Source organism: Ostrea edulis, chromosome 4 (genome assembly GCF_947568905.1).
Source record: "Ostrea edulis chromosome 4, xbOstEdul1.1, whole genome shotgun sequence".
In the NCBI taxonomy this organism is placed as follows: domain Eukaryota; kingdom Metazoa; phylum Mollusca; class Bivalvia; order Ostreida; family Ostreidae; genus Ostrea; species Ostrea edulis.
In genome coordinates, this window is record NC_079167.1 from 17,552,636 (window position 1) to 17,574,754 (window position 22,119).

A 22,119-nucleotide genomic window follows, 5' to 3' on the forward strand; every position below is an offset into this window, starting at 1 on the left:
ATCTTGCTATAGGGGAAGTGTTCCCAACCTGTTCCAGTGCTCACACACTTGTACCCATTATTTTTCATGCTGTCGGAAACACAGAAGACTATGAGTAGCGTGCTTTACAGCATTATACAGTCCAGTCCAAAGACTATTTCTACCTACGTAGCTATTAATAACTACATAGGTATTTAAACCTACTTAAAGTAGCCACTTCTACCTACTTTTACCTGTTTTTTAAAATATAAATAAATACTAATTAAGGCGCATCTTTTAAACAGGTCAGTCGTTTTATGTATCACGTTGTGCATGTGCACGGCAAAATCCGGAGTGTAAATTTGATACTTTACGAGGGTGGAGAATGTAGAGGAAATGCATGAAAAATCGCCCCAAAAACCTTTAATGTAAAAATGCATGAAATTAAACTTTAAAAATAATACAGATTTGTATGACATTCTAGACTTTTTATCACATATATTTGATCCTAAGCTCCTAGAAAATGGAACTGGGTGTAGTTATTGATGCAAATTTGAAAAGTTAGAAAGTAATCATTTTTTGTCCAATATTTTTGTGGTATTCATTGTCAGTGTAAGTGAAACAAGAAATTTGGTGCACACCATATTGCTCCATTCCTGCATTTGGCCATGAAATGCAAGTAAAGGAAAAAGTAGGTAAAAATAGCTACCTGGAGTAGGTTTAAATACCTAGGTAGCTATAGGTAGCTACATAGGTAGAAATAGTCTTTGGACTGGACCTGTTATACAGAAAGATTTCGCATCCTCATTCATTAATGTTCTTTGAAGATACAGAAAATCATATAATTGCAAAATATTTGAAAATTTCCTGATTCAAACCAGGGTTTGACACTAAGGCACGTCCGACCGACTGAGTCTACTAAATGATAGGTCTGGTCGGGTAAAATATCGATTTACTAGTCCGACTGGTCGTGTTGAAAAAATAAACAAGAAACTTTACTTTAAACCATAAGATATTTTATTCTTAACTAAAAAAGAATAACGGTAGGGTTTGCGAGCAATTTTGAACTGCATGATGACACAATCTCTATTTTTAGTTCTGTCGCTGTCGGAAGTGATGTTTTACGACATCTACTCGATATTTTAGATGGATTTATTTTCATTTTCTATATAAAAAATCCAGTTTATTAGAATCAAATATAGGAAAGTGTTTATCAAATTAATAAATTACGTCGTAAACAGCCATTTTTCTATGTTGACATATGTGCGGGAATGTCTCTATATTCAAATACGACTTCTCGTCCTCAAGAAAAGATGTCCCAAGAGAAAAAAGTAAAAGGTTGGGAAGAAACAAAGCAAGGCTTATGAAATAGAGATTAAAAAAAAACGGTTGAGGTCATTTTATTTTAAATGGACCGGGTAGAATTTAAAGAAACATAAAATGTGTTTGAAAATGAAAGCATTAAATTGAATGACGGGGATAAAGCTCTTTTTTGTTGTTGAGACAATTAAGTACGTTTTAGTTCATGCAAACTTGATGTTTGTCATTTGAATTAATTACATTTAAATATTGAGAAACTATCAGTTTCTTGGAAGTTGGTCGGGGCTAGTGGATTTAAGGTCAGGGCTAGCAAAAATCATTTGAAGTAGCCCGACTGGTCTAGTGCTCAAAAAAGTCAATGTCAAACCCTGCAAACTATACCTGATGTAATTCCTTCTGAATTCTTGAACTTTCTTTCAGTACTGCTATCATGGCTAAAGAAGGCGCTGAACTTTTGAACTGCACTGCTTTATCCTGATTGGAGTGAAACACAAAAATATATCAATATCTACATATTGCATTGTAGAGCATTATATTATTTATATGTGAAGTACTTCGTTTATTAAATATATTTACTATAAAGCCATCATTGCTACACAAATACTGATTACAAGTTTTAGATTTTAAATGGTGATTTCCCTAAATATTTCATAACACATTATAAACAACAGCACCCAAGTCAAAGTTGATACACAGGGCTTGCTCACCCAATGACAAAATAGTTTTTTGACGATGATGGCTTACATGGTAAAAGAAACTCGAGAAAGAGAAAGCCCCCCTGTTAGATATACAAGAAAAAGTGGAAATTATTAATCATCTTGCCTTTTGAACGTAGCCTAATTTCTCTGCTAAATTCAATACATTCAGTAGTGGAGATAGAGCGGAATCAGCATCACTCCAAGGATTTTGTTCACCAGCTTTCGAGAAATTAGGCCTACTGAGATCCATGTTTGAGTTTATATTTACTGGAGAGTTTACACTTTAACCATCGGCAAACCTCGGCCGATCCTCTAGTAACTTGAATAGATGAAGACATCCGAGGAACACCGAGTGATTCTTTACAGAAAGGCCTAGGTTAAATGGCGAAGTTGTTATATTAGAATGCAATCTAATAAGATTGATTAGACTGATATGCAATCCTAAGAATTTTTTCATTGAATGGATTCATTTTTTGTATAAATAAATTTAAATGCGTATATGTATACAAATAATAATTGCAAATGTTGAATAAAGTTGGGGGAAAAGCCCAAGATATTCGTGTAATCGTCATTTAGTCATACAAATTGGCGGATGGATATACAAGTAGATTTGCATACATATATCAACATTCAGAATTTTTATAATTACTTTACAAGGTGCCAGATGCCTTTAATGTTTTTAAATAATGGTACAAAAGAATTATTACAAGTGTCATATCATGTTTTTATAAAAATGTATATGATCGCGGATTTATATAAGTAGGGGTGTTGTTTGGTCATTCTTACTCTGACGTGTTGCCGAGTGAAGTATTTAGTAAGTAAACTTATTATGTCACTGGTTCATGTTTTCCTTCTTGGTATAACTTAATGATGGGTTTATCAAGATATGGTTACAATGTTCAGTCATCGATTACATCTAAAATGCTGAAAATAAGAATACAGGTGACGTACGTGATAATGACACTAGGTGACTACTGATCTAGTAGATCAGTACAGTAGTTTACCACGTATAGAGAGAAAACAATGAACGTCCCTAACTTTTAACTTTCTAATTTGTATAATTATGATGTCATTGATATGGTTGTGAAGATAGTTTTCATCAATATTATTATTCAAGACCTTTGATGATGAAAAGCTATTCTCTGTAGAAATTAGAGAAGTCGAGAGGCATAGCCTTCATCAACTTCTCTTCGCAAGCATTCATTTTTGATTCTGAAAAACGTGTAAATGCCGAAGTCGGTGACGGTTTATGCTTCAACCGACCTTTCGGCTCAGATGTTCCTGGATTTACGCAATAGACAAGTTGTTTTCAAACATTTAACAGTAATGCACAAAATTGTCACAAGGAAATCAACACTTACTTGCTGTTAATCAATTTTCAACATGTCCCCTATCCCCGGTTTACGTTAACTGGTTTTGGGAGAAGTGATGTCACAATAGGGGACCAGTTAAGTTGTAATTTAAACCCAGGACAGGGGATGTAGTGGTCAGATGGGCCAAATAGGTCAGTTGGTATAGCACTAATTTCTGTGGAAACAAGGGGGTTATTTATATTGGGGGATAGGAAAGACCGAATGTAAATAACCCCCTCGTTTCCACAGAAATTAGTATAGCACCTGACTGGAGATTCAGTGGGCCCGAGTTTGAATCCCGGTCTGATCTGTTGCATTTTATCCCTTCCGGTTACATGTGAATAAGTAACAGATTTTATTTAATGGATAGAGAGCATAAAGTTTCCAGTGGACATTTCTTACTCTACTGCAAAATAGAATCCAATTGTAGGTTTCATTAAATTTCATTGAGTTTGAAATGGACTTCCCTTTTTCGCAACTGAGGTGACACTTGTTCTCTCAAAACTCACAAAAATTTCTCACTCATGAATAAAGGTTGGTTTACAGAAATTGCTATTTTAAAAACATGCAGTGCAAACATCACAGGTGAAGAATAGGTCTCTTGACACCTATCCACCTGCTTCAGTACAGATTACCTGACCATGACTGTGCCAGGTGTGGTGTACTTCAATATAACCATTTTGAAAACAATTCATTATAAAGATATTAGTGATATGTGGAGTAAGCTGTACTTTACTTCATGAAACCATGGTTTGAAGCATTAGGGGTGCGAGTCATGACTGAGATCCTTTGTCACTGTAGCTGCTGACACAAGAAGAAATATTCATTACAATGAGTTGAGTCTGGCATAGAACTAAATTTGCCACTATCTATAGCTAGTGTTGTTCCAATATACATTATGAAAATGCATGATTTGCCAGAATGTATTCTCTTCATTTGAGCTGTAATGGTCCCTCGTGTACTACTGTTTCTTGTTTAAAAACTCATTTTTTATTGTTATTAGTTTGCATTATTAATTTTCAGGAATGTCTGAAAAGAGAGACCTGGCACAGAATCCCTTTACTGCACTGTTTACAAGTGTGGACCATGCAGAACAGTTTAGTGCACAGTCTTTGGCAACACCGAATGAGAATCCACAAGGTTCTTTTCATTGATCTTCAAATAAAGTCAAATATAATGTTTAACTTAAAATAGATGTACAGTAAAACAAGCTTCTACTGAACATGCTTATAACGAAGTCATGCTTATTGCAAAATGATACTTATCCCCCCTATGAGAGGGAAATCGAAAATTGTATTGGAAATAGGGAATTTTGGTTATGATGAACTGTATTTTGCTGGCCCTGAACATGCTGAAGGTTCATTATAACTGTATTTTACTGTATTAGCAATTTCTGTAGTTGTAAAATAGTATCATTTACTGTGTGTGTTTACTGTAGATTAGACATACTTTGAATTATTTAATCTATATTGTGTATACAGACAAAGAGGATGACACACAAAACAAAATGGATATCAATTGGATGATAGAGACAGTTTTTCTCATCACATTAGACAAAGGTAATAAAAAAGATGTAATATAATAGAATTGTATGGGTTATTGAACTAAAAATGACTCACAAAGACAATTTGATGTATATACAATTGTTCTGACTTGTAGAGGTATTTCCTTATGATGACAGACCTTCCAGGTGTGTTTATATGTCGGAAATGTTTGAGACACTTGAGGGACAGACCTGGTGGGAAATGAACAACCTAGAGCAGGTAAATGAAAGCTTACTAAGTTTGATAAAGCAAAGCCATATATGCATATTGTATTTAAAGCATGTACATGATATTGTTTTGAAACTAACATTTGCTAGTTTTGAAAATTTATTCACAGAACTCATCTTTAAAAAAGCTAGTGATATCTTACATTTTATGAGAGACAGAATTTAGAATGACAGATTTGAGATGACAAACATGTTCTTTTGTACTCGGTAGGCTGTGTTTGAGAGATTGTTGTTGCCAAATCCTGGAGCAGATGTGATTAATTTGAGTAAAAAAGATGATCTGAATGCTGCATCTTTGGCAGGGGAATCACAAGTTCTTAGATACCTGTACCAGTGTTATATAAGGCAGCATAAACTTCTCTCACAGGTAGAGTATTCGATAATGATGATACTATTGTTTAAAAGTTAAAAATTTGTATTCATTTTGCAGTTGAATGGAGTTCAAATTTCATAACAGACTATGCCCCTGAGATTGAATTATGCCCACAAAATTGAAGATTATGGGCATACTGTAGATTACCTAATATCACGAAACTACTTGTAGATATTAAATCACAAGAATATGAATTTGTGAATGGACTGTTGATCAAGAGCTTTATGTATATACAGTGTATTTCAGCAATATAAAAATAAAAGTGAGTAATTTCATTTCTTGAATGGTGCTTCTCGCAAAATTATGCAATAATAAATTTCTCGCGTATATTTAGGAGTCTACAGTATTGTGGGGTTTGGTCTGTTTGTCCACAACTTTGACCTTGATCATAACATTTGAACTGTAAGATAAAGGTTTCATTTGTTAGTGAACTGATAGGTCAAGATTAAGACTATTGAAGATCAAGGTGAATGAGGTGAATTGTCTTTATAGAAGATGAACCTGTCCCGTGAGCTGGAAACTTGCCGTAATGTTATTCTGATGAACGCAAGGATATGTCTGCAACAGTGTGAACTTTATCCCACTCAGAATCCACACCAGCAGTTCCTTGACTTATATGAGGAGGAGACTTGTTTTACACTGAGTATGTGTCAATGATGGTCAGTTTATATAGATACGTGTCATGTGATAATGAATGCAAAACTATAAAGTGTCTGTATGTACAAAGGTGTTTTTAGAACAGATCTGAAATTGTTTTATACACCAATGGGAATTCTTCAAAATGTATAAATCATAATTATTTTATTGATAGATATTTTAGAATACTTATATGAAACACTGACTATAATGTTGAATTATCTTTTTATGGCAGGTTCGGATGGTGACCTCCTCCTTCGGTTCTTTGATGAACTTGTCCAGCAGATTGAGGACAATGCTGAAGACGGTTCCGTGCCACAGGTTTTTCAGCCTGTCCTACATATCATCATGAGTCGTCTAACCAAGGAACTCTCCCTTCTTAACCCAGGAGTCATCAAAGCCATTGACTTTCTCTCCTTCTTTACCAGGAAACCAAGTCTGGCACAGGTATAGTCATCATATTAAAAAAATCATTTTATTATTTTATTGTGTTCATTATCAGAAAATGTACCAAATATAATTTTATGCAGATCTTTTACAACTACACAAGTACAATTGTAAATAATCATGCTTGCATGAAACTGTTAATATCTCAAATCATGAAAATTTTATGCCAATAAAATATATATATAAATAAAGTATGAAATCAAGAAAAGGACTTTATCTTCTCCTTATCCAAAGGCTTTCCAGCCAGTATTTAGTACATGTATTTACTGTTTTCATTACTCGACACTGATTTGAAAATAAGTTGCCAATATTGTGTAGGTTCTCCTGGATCATTCCTCACCTAAAGACTGGAACAAGGGCAAGGCTTACGAGCAGACTTTGTTAGGTTCTCTCTTTTCCCTGAGCTGTATACCCAGGACGGAACTGGGCCCTTATGAGTTCTTCGAAAATCCATCCACAAGGACAAAACAAGATATTGAAGCTACAGAATCAAGTATTCAGCAGGTACTTTTGTCATAATTCAGCTTTTATTTTCCAGTTTATTACATTTTTAGATGAAATGCGAGTTTTTCATCAGTTGTACGATATAAGACAGTTTTCAGTTTGCTTATGAAATTGTAAGTTGTTGTTTAATCAAATAAAAAAGATTGGATACTTTACTGTTGGTCAATTTGTAATTATCTAATCAGATTAGGAGATTGTGTATTTTAGGTAAATTTTGTATATCAGACCTATAATTTATGAATTTTTAGCTCATCTAATGAGGGAATACAGATCTGTCATACAAATTGATACATATATTTTCAGCCTTTGACCAACATGTGTGAAAAAGTTTACCAGCTGTTGTTTGCGATCATCAAACTCTCTCCTGACCATCGTCACAGAATTCTGCAGTGGTTGGGGAAGTGTATATATGCCAATCTTGGGAGAACAAAGATCTGGTCATCTCAGATGCCCCAGCTGTTTACACAGATGTATGCTTCTGATGGATTCTGTCTCAACCTGTGTTCCATCATGTTGAGACTCTGTAAACCATTTTCAGAACCCAAGTCTGCAAAACTGCTGAAGATCCAGCCCACCTACTGTAGGATGGTAGCAGCCAGTGACAAACAGGCTAAGGAGAGGGGGATACATGCAGAAGGTATGATGTAGGTGCTGAAAGTTTTAAAAATATGATTATTCCGGTATATAGAATTGCGATAATGCAGTATTTTATGGTTCATCGGTTTACATAGGTACTTACATAATGTTTACAATGTATGAAAGCAACATGTACAATAAATTTCTTTTATTTTGAATTTTATCTAAATGTAGTGAGTAGATTGACTGATGTTTGTATCTTCTGCATTTCAGGACTTCCAAAGGAGACCTTCTTAATCCCTAATGAAGAAAATCAAACTCCATCAACGGAGGAGACCTATAATTTCATCACCGAGTGTTTTTTCTTGACTCATCAGTGTATTCATATGAGTTTTCATGCAGTTCATGAAAAGTTTCTCAAACTAAATCAAGAGCTTCATAGAGTTCAAAGGTTATACAATGAGGTCAGAGGTCAAGGGAATGATGAAGTTGAACCAGTACGCAGCATCAAAAAACAAATGGAAAAGGGTAAATAATTTTCATGGTATATAAAATTAATTTGACTTTAATCCTGTTTAATCACATCTGCTCTGCATCCTCAATGAAATTCAGATTTCTTGGGCTGAAACATAAACAGATATGTATTTTTGCAGGTATGACCCTTTACCTCTGTTTAAAAACAGCATTAACAGAGCCAAGACTTTTAGAAATGTCTTTCAACTTTCACCTCGCCACTGCTACATGGCTATCAGAAATCGCAATAAATGAAGACTGTAAGACATTCGAATCTGTGAAGTTCCCATTACCAGAAATAGTGCCGTCAACATTGACATGTGTACCCGAATTCATCATGGGGAATGTCACGGATTTCACTCTTTTTCTTCAGAGATTTAAAGAGGATATGTATGAGGTAAAAATAGAAAAGAAAGAAATGCACTGGTAAATGAAGTATGATTGTTTTATGTCCCAGGGTTCGAGAAGTCCCTAATCTTGTATAGTTCGAAAGTGACAAAATTCTTTTTCTTGAAGGTGGCAGGTGACAAGTTGGAGAACCTTATGACCCTCATTCTCGTGTACATGGGGAGTCCTGAGAGGATGAAAAACCCTCACCTGAGAGCGGAACTGGCGGAGACGTTGGCCGCCCTGCTTCCTGCAGAGTCAGGGTCATCAGCCAAGGGAATCATGTCATGGTGAAAATATTAAGTATTCCCCTGATAGTAAGCAATTGTGATTCATCTACATGGCATGATGCTATGGCAAACTGCTGACCCTGTACATTGTGCTAATGACATGCTCTTGATATAAACTTATTGTTTTAGCTTATAAAGCAGCTTGCCAAATTACCTCTGTAATTTGCACATTTATGAGAAGCACAGATTGTCAATGATATTGAATACCTGTCTATATAGTGTACATGTATGAAGAATTAATAATTGTATGTAAGTCACCGGTATATGATATATGTACATTGTAATTATTAGATATAAAGGATTATGTGGATTATGATTAAGTTATGGAATGAAAATAATTTTTATTTGTTTTATACGATATAAAGTAAGTTGGGGCAGTTTATGCGTTAAAAACTGCAAACGTATGGTGACGTCATTCCTATAACGTCATATAGCGGGACTATAGGGCAACTTTGTTTATACGACATAAAGAATGTTGATCAAGTGAAATGAACCAATCAAATTGCATATAACAAGTAAAATTAGATTATAAATTTATACTCCGTCTGAAGGTTACTTAAATGTGTATATCTAAAATTATCTGTGTTTTACTGTATACATGTAGTATTTTAGCAATGGAGTTCGCAAAGATGATTTTCACGTACACCTTGGAATCTGTAGACAATGCAAGAAAAACTGTATTAACTTTGTAGGTTTTCCCGAGAACAGCTGTTTGTGAAGCACCCACTTATAGAGCACCTCGCGGAGAAGCTCCTGAATGTGTTTGTCAGTATAGAAATGACTGGACAGAGTGTTCAGTTTGAACAGAAATTTAACTATAGGAGACCCATGTACATGGTGTTGGAGCACATATGGGAGATAGCTCTTCATAGAAAGTGTATCAAAGTAAGTAAAGTCACACATTGTGCATGTACACATGTATTTACTGAGTGTCCTCCCTCTATTTGTTATTGATTTGGGAGGTAGGTTTTGGAATTCTGTGAGTTTTTCCTGAAAATGATTTTATAATACCATGAGCATGTACAGTCAGTATATACAGTAGCACAGTATTTAAGTTTGTCCTCTATAAGCTGCATCTAAAACTAATATTGTTTCTAAAATAGAAAATAAAGATACTAATTTTGAAACAGTCTTTTGTGCAAGACAAATGTATTTTAGTGATATTTAGTATTTCATATGATATTTTTGTGTCTGGTGTTCAGAGATTGGCAGGAGAGGCAGAAACAAGAATAGAGGACACTGATCCTCCATTGTTCCTTCGTTTTATCAACCTCCTTATAAATGATGCCATATTCCTCCTGGATGAAGCCTTTGATGTAAGTAGGACTGTTACTGTACTGAAAGATGATATGTCAGATCTGAGTAGGAAAGAAACATACAGTGTAAGACATGTATTCGTAAACTTGCCGTTATGTTACAGTACATGACACAGATAAAGGACAAACAGGCAGAGAAATATACAGTGTAAGACATGTATTCGTAAACTTGCCGTTATGTTACAGTACATGACACAGATAAAGAACAAACAGGCAGAGAAATATACAGTGTAAGACATGTATACGTAAACTTGCCGTTATGTTACAGTACATGACGCAGATAAAGGACAAACAGGCAGAGAAAGACCGAGGAGATTGGAACAGCCTGGAACCCCAGCAGCGCCAAGAGAACGAAAACACCCTCCGCCAGGTAGCCATGCTTGCACGCTACCACAACATGATGGGCAACTATACCATTCATTCATTGGAACTGGTAACCAGGGAGATTAAATCTATTTTCTGCCATAAATCCATGGTGGACAGAATCGCAGGCATGCTCAACTACTTCCTTCTACACCTGGTGAGTAACTCATTCATTTGTTACTTTGGAGGTAAGGTTACATGATTTTTGTTTACCTCTGATGCATTGAATGAAAAACGTCATGAACAGAGGTATTGTTCACACATATGTACCTGTAGATGAGGCTCAGTTATTCTATGTTTCCATTTTCTGATGCAGGTTGGTCCTAAACAGAGAAATTTCAATGTGAAAGACAAGAATGAGATTGAGTTTAAACCTCATCAAATGGTGTCAGACATTACTCAGATTTACTTAAACCTTGGTGATAACGAGGCTTTTTGTATGGCTGTGTCAGCAGATGGCAGATCTTACTCTCCTGAACTCTTTCAAAAGACCACAAGTGTATTACAAAAAATTGGAAAATCTCCCACTATGATCAACCAAGTGGATTCCCTGAGAGACAAGATAGAGGTAGGATAGATTTAAAGTAATTCCACCCTCCTGTGATGTCATCAGATTTTGCAAAACCAGTGATTTATTTAGATTTATGCAAGATATACATGTAAACATAAATTTTGTTGGAACCTTTTTCATTTGTTATTGTAAAAATCTTGTTAAACATAAAAGTATTTCAAAAGTCTTAAGTTATTTATAAATAATCAAATATTGAATCCAAGGGCAATAACTCTATCTTTATCGATTTCTTTATCAAGTCTAGTTTTCCTTTATTTTTCACAGACAGTTTATATATATTTGTAAAGTAACAGTTTCATGAAATTGTTATGAATGATATTATATTGTTATAATCAGTTTTTGTGAAATTTTGATAACGCTGTTTACGCAAAATTGCAATTTTCTGATGCTGATATATGATTTATTCTCTTTAGAGAAGTCGAGAGGCATAGCCTTCATCGACTTCTCTTCGCAAGCATTCATATTTTGATTCTGGAAAACGTGTACATGTAAATGCTGGAGTCGTTGACGGTTTATGCTTCGACTGACATTTCGACTCAGATGTGCTTGGATTTACGCAATAGACAACTTGTTTTCAAACATTTAGCATTAATGCACAAAACTGTCACAAGGAAACCAACACTTACTTGCTTTTAATCCATTTTCAACATGTCCCCTGTCTCGGGTTTACGTTAACTGGTCTTGGGAGCTGTCATAATAGGGGACCAGTTAAGAGAAAGCAGGCTGACGTAAACAGAGTTGTGATTTAAACCCAGGACAGGGGCATGTTGAAAATGAATTAAAAGCAAGTAAGTTTTGATTTCCTTGTGATGGTTTTGTGTATTGCTATTAAATGTTTGAAAACAAGTTGTCTATTGCGGAAATCCAGGCACATCTGAGTCGAAACATCGGTCGAAGCTTAAACCGTTACCGACTCTGGCATTTACACGTTTTCCAGAATCAAAACATGAATGTTTGCGAAGAGAAGTCGATGAAGTCTATGCCTTTCGACTTCTCTAAAGAGAATAATATATGATTCTGTATATGATGGCTCGTATCTTAAAAAGTGTGATGACCTATTTATTTTATTTGATAATTTATTAGTTTTAACTCTAATAAATGGAAATAGATACTCTTTCTATACTTTTATCAAATAAAAGTGCGGCAAGTATGGAGCTACCTTAAGAAAAAGTTCATACACTTTTCATTGAGAACACATCATAACTTGTAGTGTGTCACATGGACTGAAAACAAAAGACTGCTTTGTTGTGCAACATTGTTACAAGAATGCTTTCCCGTCAAATGCTTAGGATACTTCATAGTTTTTATCATGCGAGGATGTCACATGATGTGAGAATGTCACTGATTGTGGAATTCACACATGGAATCACATGTATAATCGCATATTTTCATGGGGTAAGATTTGTGTGGTTTGAGAATACATAAAGTGAAGCTTGTTTGTCACTTTGACTTGGTTTCCTGGTTGAAAGGTTGTTTTCATATTACCATTTTTTGGATGATTTAAGTTCTTGGGTATGTCCATAACACATGAACAACAAAAATTAAACCCCACATCAAAATGTCTGATTCAACAGTATGTTGATCATGTGGAAGGACTTCAATTAAAAGTGCTAGATACTTAAACTTTATTGATATATCTGCTGAAATATTTTCATTAAGACACTAAACTCTACAGTTTAAGTCGACTTGAGTTAAAAGTCTGATTGAAATTTATCTGGTGTCTGTCTGTTGCATGTTTTTATACGCCCGTCGAAGACGGTACGTATTATGGTATGGCGTCGTCCGTCTGTCCGGACCTTGTGAGCAGGATACAGACTGAACCATAAGCCCTAGGACTTTACAACTTGGTACATTTGATCACCATGATGAGAGGAAGATGCTTATTGTTTTTCAAGGTCAAAGGCCAAGGTCGTAGTATCACTTATTAGGAAAACCTTGTGGGCAGGATACAAACCGAACCGTAAGCTCCAGGATATTATAACTTGGTATATTTGATCACCATGATAAGAGGAAGATGCCTATTGTTTTTCAAGGTCAAAGGTCAAGGTCGTAGTATCACTTTTTAGCAAAACCTTGTGGGCAGGATACAAACCGAACCGTAAGCTCCAGGATATTATAACTTGGTATATTTGATCATCATGATGAGAGGAAGGTGCCTATTGTTTTTCAAGGTCAAAGGTCAAGGTCGTAGTATCACTTATTAGGAAAACCTTGTGGGCAGGATACAAACCGAACCGTTAGCATATTTATGAAGTAGCGCATTCTAAGGCTATCCCTCTTTATATCTTGATATCCATTTCTACAAGCATAATAATGAATTAGCTCACAGAGGACAGTGCTAACTTCACTAAAATATGAATCCCACTAAAATATGTTTTCCTTGGGCAAAATCTACGGGTGTATTATGCCACGTTGACGTTGCTCTTGTGTAATTTTATAGGAAAAGTTTTAAGATTCTTCTCTCAATGCATGCAATTTTTGTGTGTATTGTAGATTGTGCGGGTGCGGCAGGCCGCTGAGGAAGAATTGTATGCTGATGCTCCAGATGAATTCTTGGATCCCATCATGGGTACTCTTATGAAAGACCCTGTCATTCTACCCTCCTCCAAAAATATAGTGGATAGAGCCGTAATAGCCAGACACATCCTGAGGTATTGGTGTCAGTTAATGTCATCAGATACATAAGTTTTTCAGACTATTTTGTATAAGCTGGTGTTTAATGTATCAAAGACTGTACTTTATGTTATCTGTTAAAATGTATCAGATAGAGTAAAACTTTAAATATCCATTTTAATGAGATTTTCCCCAATTTTTGATATTATGTTATTACCATTACATGTAGCAAATTGTTACATGTGTAAATAAAAGAAAAATCAATGAATTCTATTTGAATGATCAGCAAAATCTTGCAGTCGATCCAAAGATTATATTGACATTTAAAATTTATTGACATAGCGACCAGACTGACCCGTTCAACAGATCCCCTCTGTCATTGGACATGGTTGTTCCTGATGTGGACCTGAAGAGGAGAATAGACATTTGGACTCAGGAGAAGAAAAGGTCATCATGACGACATTTTAAGACTATTTATGTATATGGAAGATTTTTCATTTGGAGAGGAGAGTTCAGTACCCTCGGCATTTAATTTCAGTCAGAATTGTCTGGGAGTTTAAGATTCATATGCAAAGAATGTGTTTTGAGACTTTTTACTACGTGTATTGAATTAACAGGAATGTATTCTGTCTAGGAACATTACATATACTCCAACAGTAGGCTATATAAATGTGTTGTATAAATTGTTTTTCAAATATTATCAGGTTAAATTTTGGATGTATGAGCAAATCATTGGATTACCAAATTTTATCCTGTTCAATTTTGTATGCATGGGCACATTGTAAGCATATTTAGTCTTTTAACTTAATGTTGCATTGGTTTAGTTCTCCTTCAGTTCTTCATCTGTGATACTGTAAATAGAATAATGATGCTAGTATTATAGGTGCAATCTTAATGTGTTTGTACTGTATTTGTTTATTTGCTAATGTATTAGTGGCTTATTTGAGCTTTTCTCATTCAAATTTTCATGTTTGTCATCCGTTTGCAAACTTTCCACAATATTAACTTTTCTTCAACCCCACTGCACCATTATCATCTAAATTTTTCTCAAAGCCTTGTTGTCTCAGAGGGGCAGATCATTTTATATTTTCATTCATTCCTGTGAATTTATAGGATTACAAACTGCCACATAGATATGTAAGCATTATGTTTTGTAGTTTATTTAAACAAGATGAACCTTGATTTGGGGTGGAGATGAATTAAGTAAGGTTAAGTTTAAACTTTATTTATTTCAATTAACAAACAAATTCTACGAATTATGTTAGTGGGCAACCACAATACCCTCTTGCACTCAACTACTGCCGATCATGAGGATCAAACTCGGGGTCACAGCAGCTAGAAGGGAGTGCGTTAACCACTATCTGGACATGCTAAAATGATGAATTAGATGTTAATGATATTTTGGTTATTAGTGCTCAGAGGATAAAGACTGGTGTTTGTTGGGGCTGGTTTACATAATATACCTGCATCTGATGGAATGCTTGTGTCCTGAAAGTAACAGCTGGATTTATTGTAAACCAGTTGACAATTTGTTGAAAGACACAGTAATTTGTTTATGTATGCAATATTTGTATAGCTTCTTCTATCTGAACTAATATATTGATTGCATAACTACAATGTAGGTGCTTGTAACTTTTGATATTTTGAATATATTTGTAGATGTACTACAAGTAAATTGTTACATCACCAATTTAATTTTATCATAAACTTCTGATGTATGTGAGAAATTTTGTTTTGGTTGGTTGTTGATTAATTAAATATTCAATTATGGCTTGGTTTTAAACTGTTATCAGTACACATGTAGAGAGAATGTCTAGCAATATGGAATATTTCAGGTTGTTTCCAGTCTCATACTGTAACATGTATTATGGGAAAATTGTAAAAGGGTGTATGTGAATTCTGTCTGGTTTTCAGGAGAATCTGTACATGTTCAATCATAAAATGTAGATTTTGGTCATTCCTTGTTTATTTTACACCAACCAAGAGCACAATATAGATGTAGATGGAGGACAAGTCCAAGGTCAATATTATGCTCTTGGTTGGTGCAATAAAACCATGGATTGACCAAAATTAACGTGCTGTAATTGCTTCATTATATTTTGATTGAAATCAACATGCTAATCGATTCTAGTATTATTTTTCCTTCCCTGTAATACAAGTTTTCAACACCATATATAATGAAACATGTTTTAATGTTAACAATGAAACTGTAGTTATTGTTTGGGCAAAACAATTTGAACAGTGAAATTTGAATTGCAAGTTGTAAATGCAGATCTATTTTTGGAAACCAGAGGTTCACAAAATCATCATGACATGCTATACTATTCTTCTTGTCTATTTTTTTAGGAATATGTGGGATACAATATCATTACAGCATGCTCTAGAATATTTTCTAATTAATCACTCGAGACCATTTCAACCAATAGAATAATTTTTAATTTCAGTTATGACACATAATAACTGCCACATTTAGGAATAAAACCCGTGTACATACCAGTTTAATTTATGTTTCGATAGCAATATTCCATTAATTTATTCGATGTCCTACACAAGATCTGTACACTGGTGTAGAACCTGATATACAGTAAAACACAGTAACTGCAAACATACTTATAACGAATTCATGCTTACAGCGAAGTGATTTTCATTCCCTGTAGTTTTAAAACTTATTGGATATAACGAATTACATTTATAATGAATCAAAATATTTCGTCCCTAGCACTTTGCTATAAGCGTGTTTTACTGTATTGAAGTGTATTAATAAATGTACATTAAATGTCAATACTTGATAAGAATGTACACAAAATATAAAGCATGTGTATTTTTTTTTAAATTTAATTTTTTTTTTGAAAAAAGTTCTAAAAGCTTTAAAATTTGAGCATCTGCAGAGTTCTGGTGATTGACGGAGTAATCAGGAGCTATACAGGGTGTGTCTTTGTGGATTGTTTCACTGTGGGACGGTGCTCTCAAGCTGGATGTATTCTGTGATGTATCGGACATACTGGCCTAAGGCTGCCAAGGCAACTGTTGTTCGGTGGCATAGACAACCGTGGTCTAGAGGGCGCTCTTCTCGCTTCCGGCGAATATTAACGCCATCTCGTAGCTCTAAAAAATAAGAATTACATGCATGTTAATGTTACAGACCCTTGTTCAAATATAAGATTAATTAATTGGAGCTGTTTTTTGGTGAGCGAATGCAATGTGCATCCATAACGTATACACGCACTATGATGTCACTAAACGCCTGTATCACTTTAATGTAATTAGATAGCGAGATAATAGCGTTAAACCCCAATGTGTCGCTATAATTTCTTTTATGATGACAAATCTTTGCCATATCTATTACATTTTGTTTATTTTTGAAAATAATGTGTTTTGTTTAGTGCATTGATTTACCATAAACAAGGAATTACTAAAGACCAAGAAAAAAAGTTTCTATAAACAAAGGTCAAACACCAAAACAAAAAAAACAAAAAAAAGTTGTCCCACATAAACTTGGATATTGATTCTTTATGGCAAGACCTTGTACATAATGGTGTTTGATCTTTTGACCTTGGAGTTTGACCTACTTAAAAAAAACCTAACCTATTCAATATGTCCTGAACTATTTAAGTTTGGGTTTTCATATTTTATAAAAAGTTCTTTATGGCAAGACTTTATTATTTAGTGAAGTTTGACCTTGGAGATAGACATGCTTTTTGAATCTCTGACCGTTCAATATCTCCTGAACTATTTAAGGTAGATCTTTCATATTTTGTGTAAAGATTTTTTGTGGCAAGACCTTTTATTTCGTACTTTGACCTTGAAATTTGACATACTTCTAAGAAAACGTAAACTGTTAAATATCTTCAGAACTATTCAAGTTGGGGCTTTTATATCTTTTTAGAGCTTATTTATGACAAGACCATGTGATACAATCGTATTTGATCTTGTGATCTTGAAAGACTCTAAAAACCTTACCTAATCAATATCTCCTGAACTATTTCAGGTAAAGCTTTTATATTTTGTATATAGACTCTTTATGGGGATGCCTTGATATACTTCATTGTTAGATCTTGTGACCTTGACCTGGAAGTTTTATTTACTTTTATTAAAAATCTGACATATTCAATATCTCCTGAACTATTTATAAATAGTTTATGAATAGCGCGTTAAATAAATTACAAGAAATAGCTTTCATATTTTGCATATATATTTTATCGCAAGGTCTTTCATATCATACCATGATCTATATGTATGACTTTGTGACCTTGGTCTTATCCAGAACAGCAAGATCATGATAGTCACATTGGTGTTGATGCATATCTGTGTTATGTGAATTTATTTAAGATTTTCGTGTATGTTGCAGGATAAATTCTAAGGTCGAAAAATATGTTTTAAAATGTAAAAGACCTAGGTTTTTATATTTCAAACATTTCAAGACCGAGGGGGTTATCCTGCATCATCTATGAAAACAAGAACAATTTCTTTTCTACTATACTGCCCAGAAATATACAGCCGATCAGCTACGAATTAGGTTACCGTGACGTCATGTCAGTTTCTGAAACGGACTAAGCTTACATGTTTTTGCTGACGAAATTGGTAAGATGGTAGGGTATACCAGATGTATTTTGAAATTGTTTCAAACATTTAGTTTGATTTTGACGGAATTTATCAACTATGTTTGTTCACATGTGTATCGATTTCGGAATGCATACGATTGATTTATATTGAATGACAAATGTTCTTCAGTCATTTATAAATTTGTTTTCCACCATACTAGTATATTGATTAATTTTTATGATTATAAAATTCAGTTATCGACTTAATTGTTGTATTAGCAAAACACGAAGTGTAAGCGAGATGTGTATCGATTTTCTCATAATCAGTTGTTACGTATGAAGGTATATCGCAGAATAATGACCGCGGTATTCCTTTGATCTTTGCAATAACCGTGGTACCTAGAGTTTCAGTTATGTTGTGATCCTTTTGGGCTACAAAATGGGGTAAAATATTTCATGGGAATAAAGATCTATAAAAAATCACAACAACTGAACAATGGCAGGGCAAAGGTGACTCATTTGAGCGATGTGGCCTCTTGTTTTCTTAATAGTATAATTGAATGGTAAGATATTAAGCTTGAACTGATGAATTGAACCTATCAGCATGTAGTAAAGGACGAGCGCACCCCCTTCTCCTATTTCTTAAGGATTTTGAATTTCGGCGAAAACTCAGACGATTGCCCTTTCCCCTTTGAAAAACGATGCTACGTGCCTCTATGTAATGCAAATTCAAGTTTACTCAAACAAATTTGATCCATTCGATCCCCAGTTGGGTCAGGACAACTGCATGGAGATCACACTACAATTGGTATGTCTAACTGCTCCGACGTGTTTTACGAAGTTTGATTCCATCTCCAATTCAAAAATTATCACGCAGTTCATTGATCGTAGCGTGTGAAAAAAGATTGCTGGGTATTAAAAAAAAAATCCACTTGTAACTTTTTAGTATACTGTGAATTGGGAAGATTCCCGCTGAGAATTTATAGGTTATTAAGGATTTTTAAATATTGGTTGAAAATCAAAAGAAGCGATAATTGTATTATTAAGTCATGTTACGAAGATATGTTGTCACATAATGATGAATGGGTTGTAAATATTAATAAAATCAATATATGCACCCAGGGGTGCATGAGCCGAGTTGCATGGGATACATTGTAAAGTCAGGAATGATGTGGCATATTTATAATTGTGAAAAACTAATTTCAGTTTTAAACTTTTCGAGTTACTGTCCAGAAACCATATTTGTCTGAAGTTTTCAATCTATTTTCGGTCACTGTGACCTTGACCTTTGACATTTTCTCTCCAAAATCAATAGGGGCCTTGCTTTGCTGGTATCCAACAATATATCCAATTAAGTTTCATTTGATTCAAATTAAAAAATTTCGACTTATCCTGAAACCAAAATGTTTTGGAATTTTAAATCTATTTTTGGTCACTGTGACCTTGACCTTTGACCAATTTTCTCCAAAATCAATAGGGGTCTTCCTTACCTGGTACATAACAATATCTTTAAGTATCATTGATTCGGATTTAAACTTTCTGAGTTATCATCCGGAAACCAAATTTTCATTCTATTTTCGGTCACTGTGACCTTGACCTTTGACCATTTTTCTCCAAAATTAATAGGGGTCTTTCTCACCTGGTACCCAACAATATAACAAAGTTTCATGTGATTAGATTGTAAACTTTTCGAGTTATCATCCGGAAACCAATTGTTGACGCCCGCCCGCATCACCAAACCAATAGCCGAGTTCAACTTCGTTGCAGCTCGGCTAAAAATGATTTAAGTAGTTTGGGAATAAATTATATTTTGAAAAGTGGTATGCCTGATAAAATTATATATTCTATTATTGAACAAAGACTATTTGATACTACAAAACAACAGATATTTTATGATATTTGTAAAATGTCTAAAGGTTTCTTATATCAACACCTCATTGACACTTTCTATATTAAATATTACTTGTGCAGACCTATCGACAGCAAATATAAGAAATATTTAACTAAATTCAGAACTTCATCTCATAATCTAAATATTGAAAAAGGAAGACATTATGGCATTGCAAAAAAACAATAGGTATTATGAAAAATGTAGCTTGTCTGTTGTAGAAAACGAATTCCATTTCATTCTTCAATGTCCATTCTATAATGAACTGAGATCAAAATGTATAAAAAGATATTATTATAAAAGACCAAGTACTTTCAAACTGGTTCAACTACTAAGTGTTCAAAATGTCAAAGAATTGATTAATTTAGGTAAATACTTGTATTTAGCATGTTTAAATTTATGCTTAATTTGGCTTTTGTTCTATTTATGTATACTCTCCTGTGTGATGTCTGTATATACCATATTTATGTTATTCTGTTTCTGATGAGCCGTTTGGCTCAAGGATAATAAAGAACTTGAACTAAATTATAAAAATTAAGTATACAGACGTCATAATTTATTTATAGAAAATATGCCATGTGCCATTTCCTCATGAATGCATTGTAGTTGTGAACAATGCGCGTATGGATTTTGATAAATAAAGGCTGGAAATTCCGACAGAACTAAAATTAGAATGTGAAAATAAGAAATAAACTTTATGTTTTGAAAATACATGAGGGTATAAAATGCAGCGCTTCACGTCGACATATTAGTCAACGCTGTATAAAGTAGGGCTGTATATACAGATATAATCCCATTCCATTAGTCATGTGATATAGTTTTCTGTTTGCAAATTCCATTGTTTTGTGTTTAATTTTCGATACACGATTACAAAGATTTGCATGGGTGCCTATTGTCTTTTTTCTCCGGAGAGTGTCTGTAATCTTTATATAACAACAAAATCAAAGATGATCCATATGAATCACTGTAACAGCCACGGACAAAAAATATATAATTAATTTTTTTTTTAAAATCAAGCTCAATGGATCAAAGTCATAATATTTCTAAAAGGTGTAACTAGATCACGTGTGGTATCAACTGAGAATTCAAAAAGAACACCTCAGTGGTGACTGCACGAAATCTAATAACTGAAAATTTACAGATATTACTCGGTTATATTGATTTCGTCATGAAATAACCCAATTATGAATACATTTGCGTCTTTTTCACAATATCACTGATACATTATTTATCACAGAGAACGGCTGGCAACAAATTGTCATACAATATGAAGTGTGTATTTTCATCTCCTAGCTGTTAAGTTTTCCATCTGACGTGGAAATATATACCGCACCTGATGTTAATTTCCACCAAATACTACGATGTATTTTTGTTTTATTAATTAAATACGAATCAGACAAATATTCGTTGATATCTATTGGTGGGAAACTTATATTTCATTAAAATCTAGTGAGAGTGCTACAATCTACTCAATCATGCAACGTTTTAGTACTATGAGACATATGAAACTATTAATAAAAATAAACCATAAACTGACAATATCTGTCATACCTACAGATCAATACAGCTGCTTCTTTGAACAACAAAAAATGAAACTCAGAAATAAATCACCCCGAATCTACGCACAGGAACTCTGATATTGATGTCATAAGGATGCTGAAGTTCCTCATTGACAATATTTATGTAGTATTTAGAGAAGGTCTTCCAACAGTCTGTTGGAACCCCCATGGGTACAAAAAGTGCACCTTTATTGGCCTATCTGTTTTTACATTCTTATCAAACATATTTCAAAAAATTCAACATGAAAAGAGAAACACTCGAGCCCTGGCCTACAATTTATATACACCGTTGACATTTTATCTATCAATGATATTCATTTTCGTTCATATGCATGTCGGAAAAGACATCACAGAATTTTCCACATCTGCTTCATATTTGATATTTGGATGATTTACCGATTTTTGACGTTATGGGCAAATTAGTACATGTAACTCGATTTTAT

The 22,119-nt window shown here is 34.1% G+C and overlaps 3 protein-coding genes across 6 annotated transcripts in view; 1 reads left to right on the forward strand and 2 right to left on the reverse strand.

Moving 5' to 3' along the window:
• Window positions 1–2,521, reverse strand: part of LOC125664671 (HAUS augmin-like complex subunit 2) — a 10,989-nt gene extending 8,468 nt beyond the window's left edge. Inside the window, exons 1-2 of the mRNA XM_048897529.2 lie at window positions 2,101–2,521; window positions 1,660–1,752 (exon numbers count right to left, since the gene is read on the reverse strand). Of these exons, the coding sequence (XP_048753486.2) occupies window positions 1,660–1,752; window positions 2,101–2,226 (219 nt within the window). The 5' untranslated portion in view covers window positions 2,227–2,521. The remainder of the gene's footprint in view (window positions 1–1,659; window positions 1,753–2,100) is intronic.
• Window positions 2,335–15,458, forward strand: LOC125649662 (ubiquitin conjugation factor E4 A-like). 4 transcript variants are annotated; one of them, XM_056162112.1, is made up of 18 exons: window positions 2,335–2,790; window positions 4,352–4,468; window positions 4,810–4,887; window positions 4,988–5,091; window positions 5,311–5,466; window positions 5,965–6,115; window positions 6,344–6,555; window positions 6,874–7,059; window positions 7,363–7,696; window positions 7,909–8,163; window positions 8,289–8,545; window positions 8,665–8,825; window positions 9,518–9,710; window positions 10,028–10,141; window positions 10,410–10,661; window positions 10,821–11,072; window positions 13,569–13,726; window positions 14,031–15,458. In XM_056162112.1, the coding sequence occupies exons 2-18, from the start codon at window positions 4,354–4,356 to the stop codon at window positions 14,143–14,145; spliced, it is 3,093 nt and encodes a 1,030-aa protein (XP_056018087.1). In that variant the 5' UTR covers window positions 2,335–2,790; window positions 4,352–4,353; the 3' UTR covers window positions 14,146–15,458. The 4 variants fall into 4 exon arrangements, with proteins under 4 accessions (XP_056018087.1, XP_056018088.1, XP_056018089.1 ...); XM_056162113.1 differs by lacking the exon at window positions 2,335–2,790 and adding an exon at window positions 2,795–2,918; XM_056162114.1 differs by lacking the exon at window positions 2,335–2,790 and adding an exon at window positions 2,905–2,923.
• A 643-nt stretch (window positions 15,459–16,101) lies between these two features.
• LOC125649674 (UPF0764 protein C16orf89 homolog) overlaps window positions 16,102–22,119 on the reverse strand; it is a 33,548-nt gene continuing 27,530 nt past the window's right edge. The window contains exon 7 of the mRNA XM_048877379.2: window positions 16,102–16,793. Coding sequence (XP_048733336.1) covers window positions 16,636–16,793 — 158 coding nt within the window. The 3' untranslated portion in view covers window positions 16,102–16,635. The remainder of the gene's footprint in view (window positions 16,794–22,119) is intronic.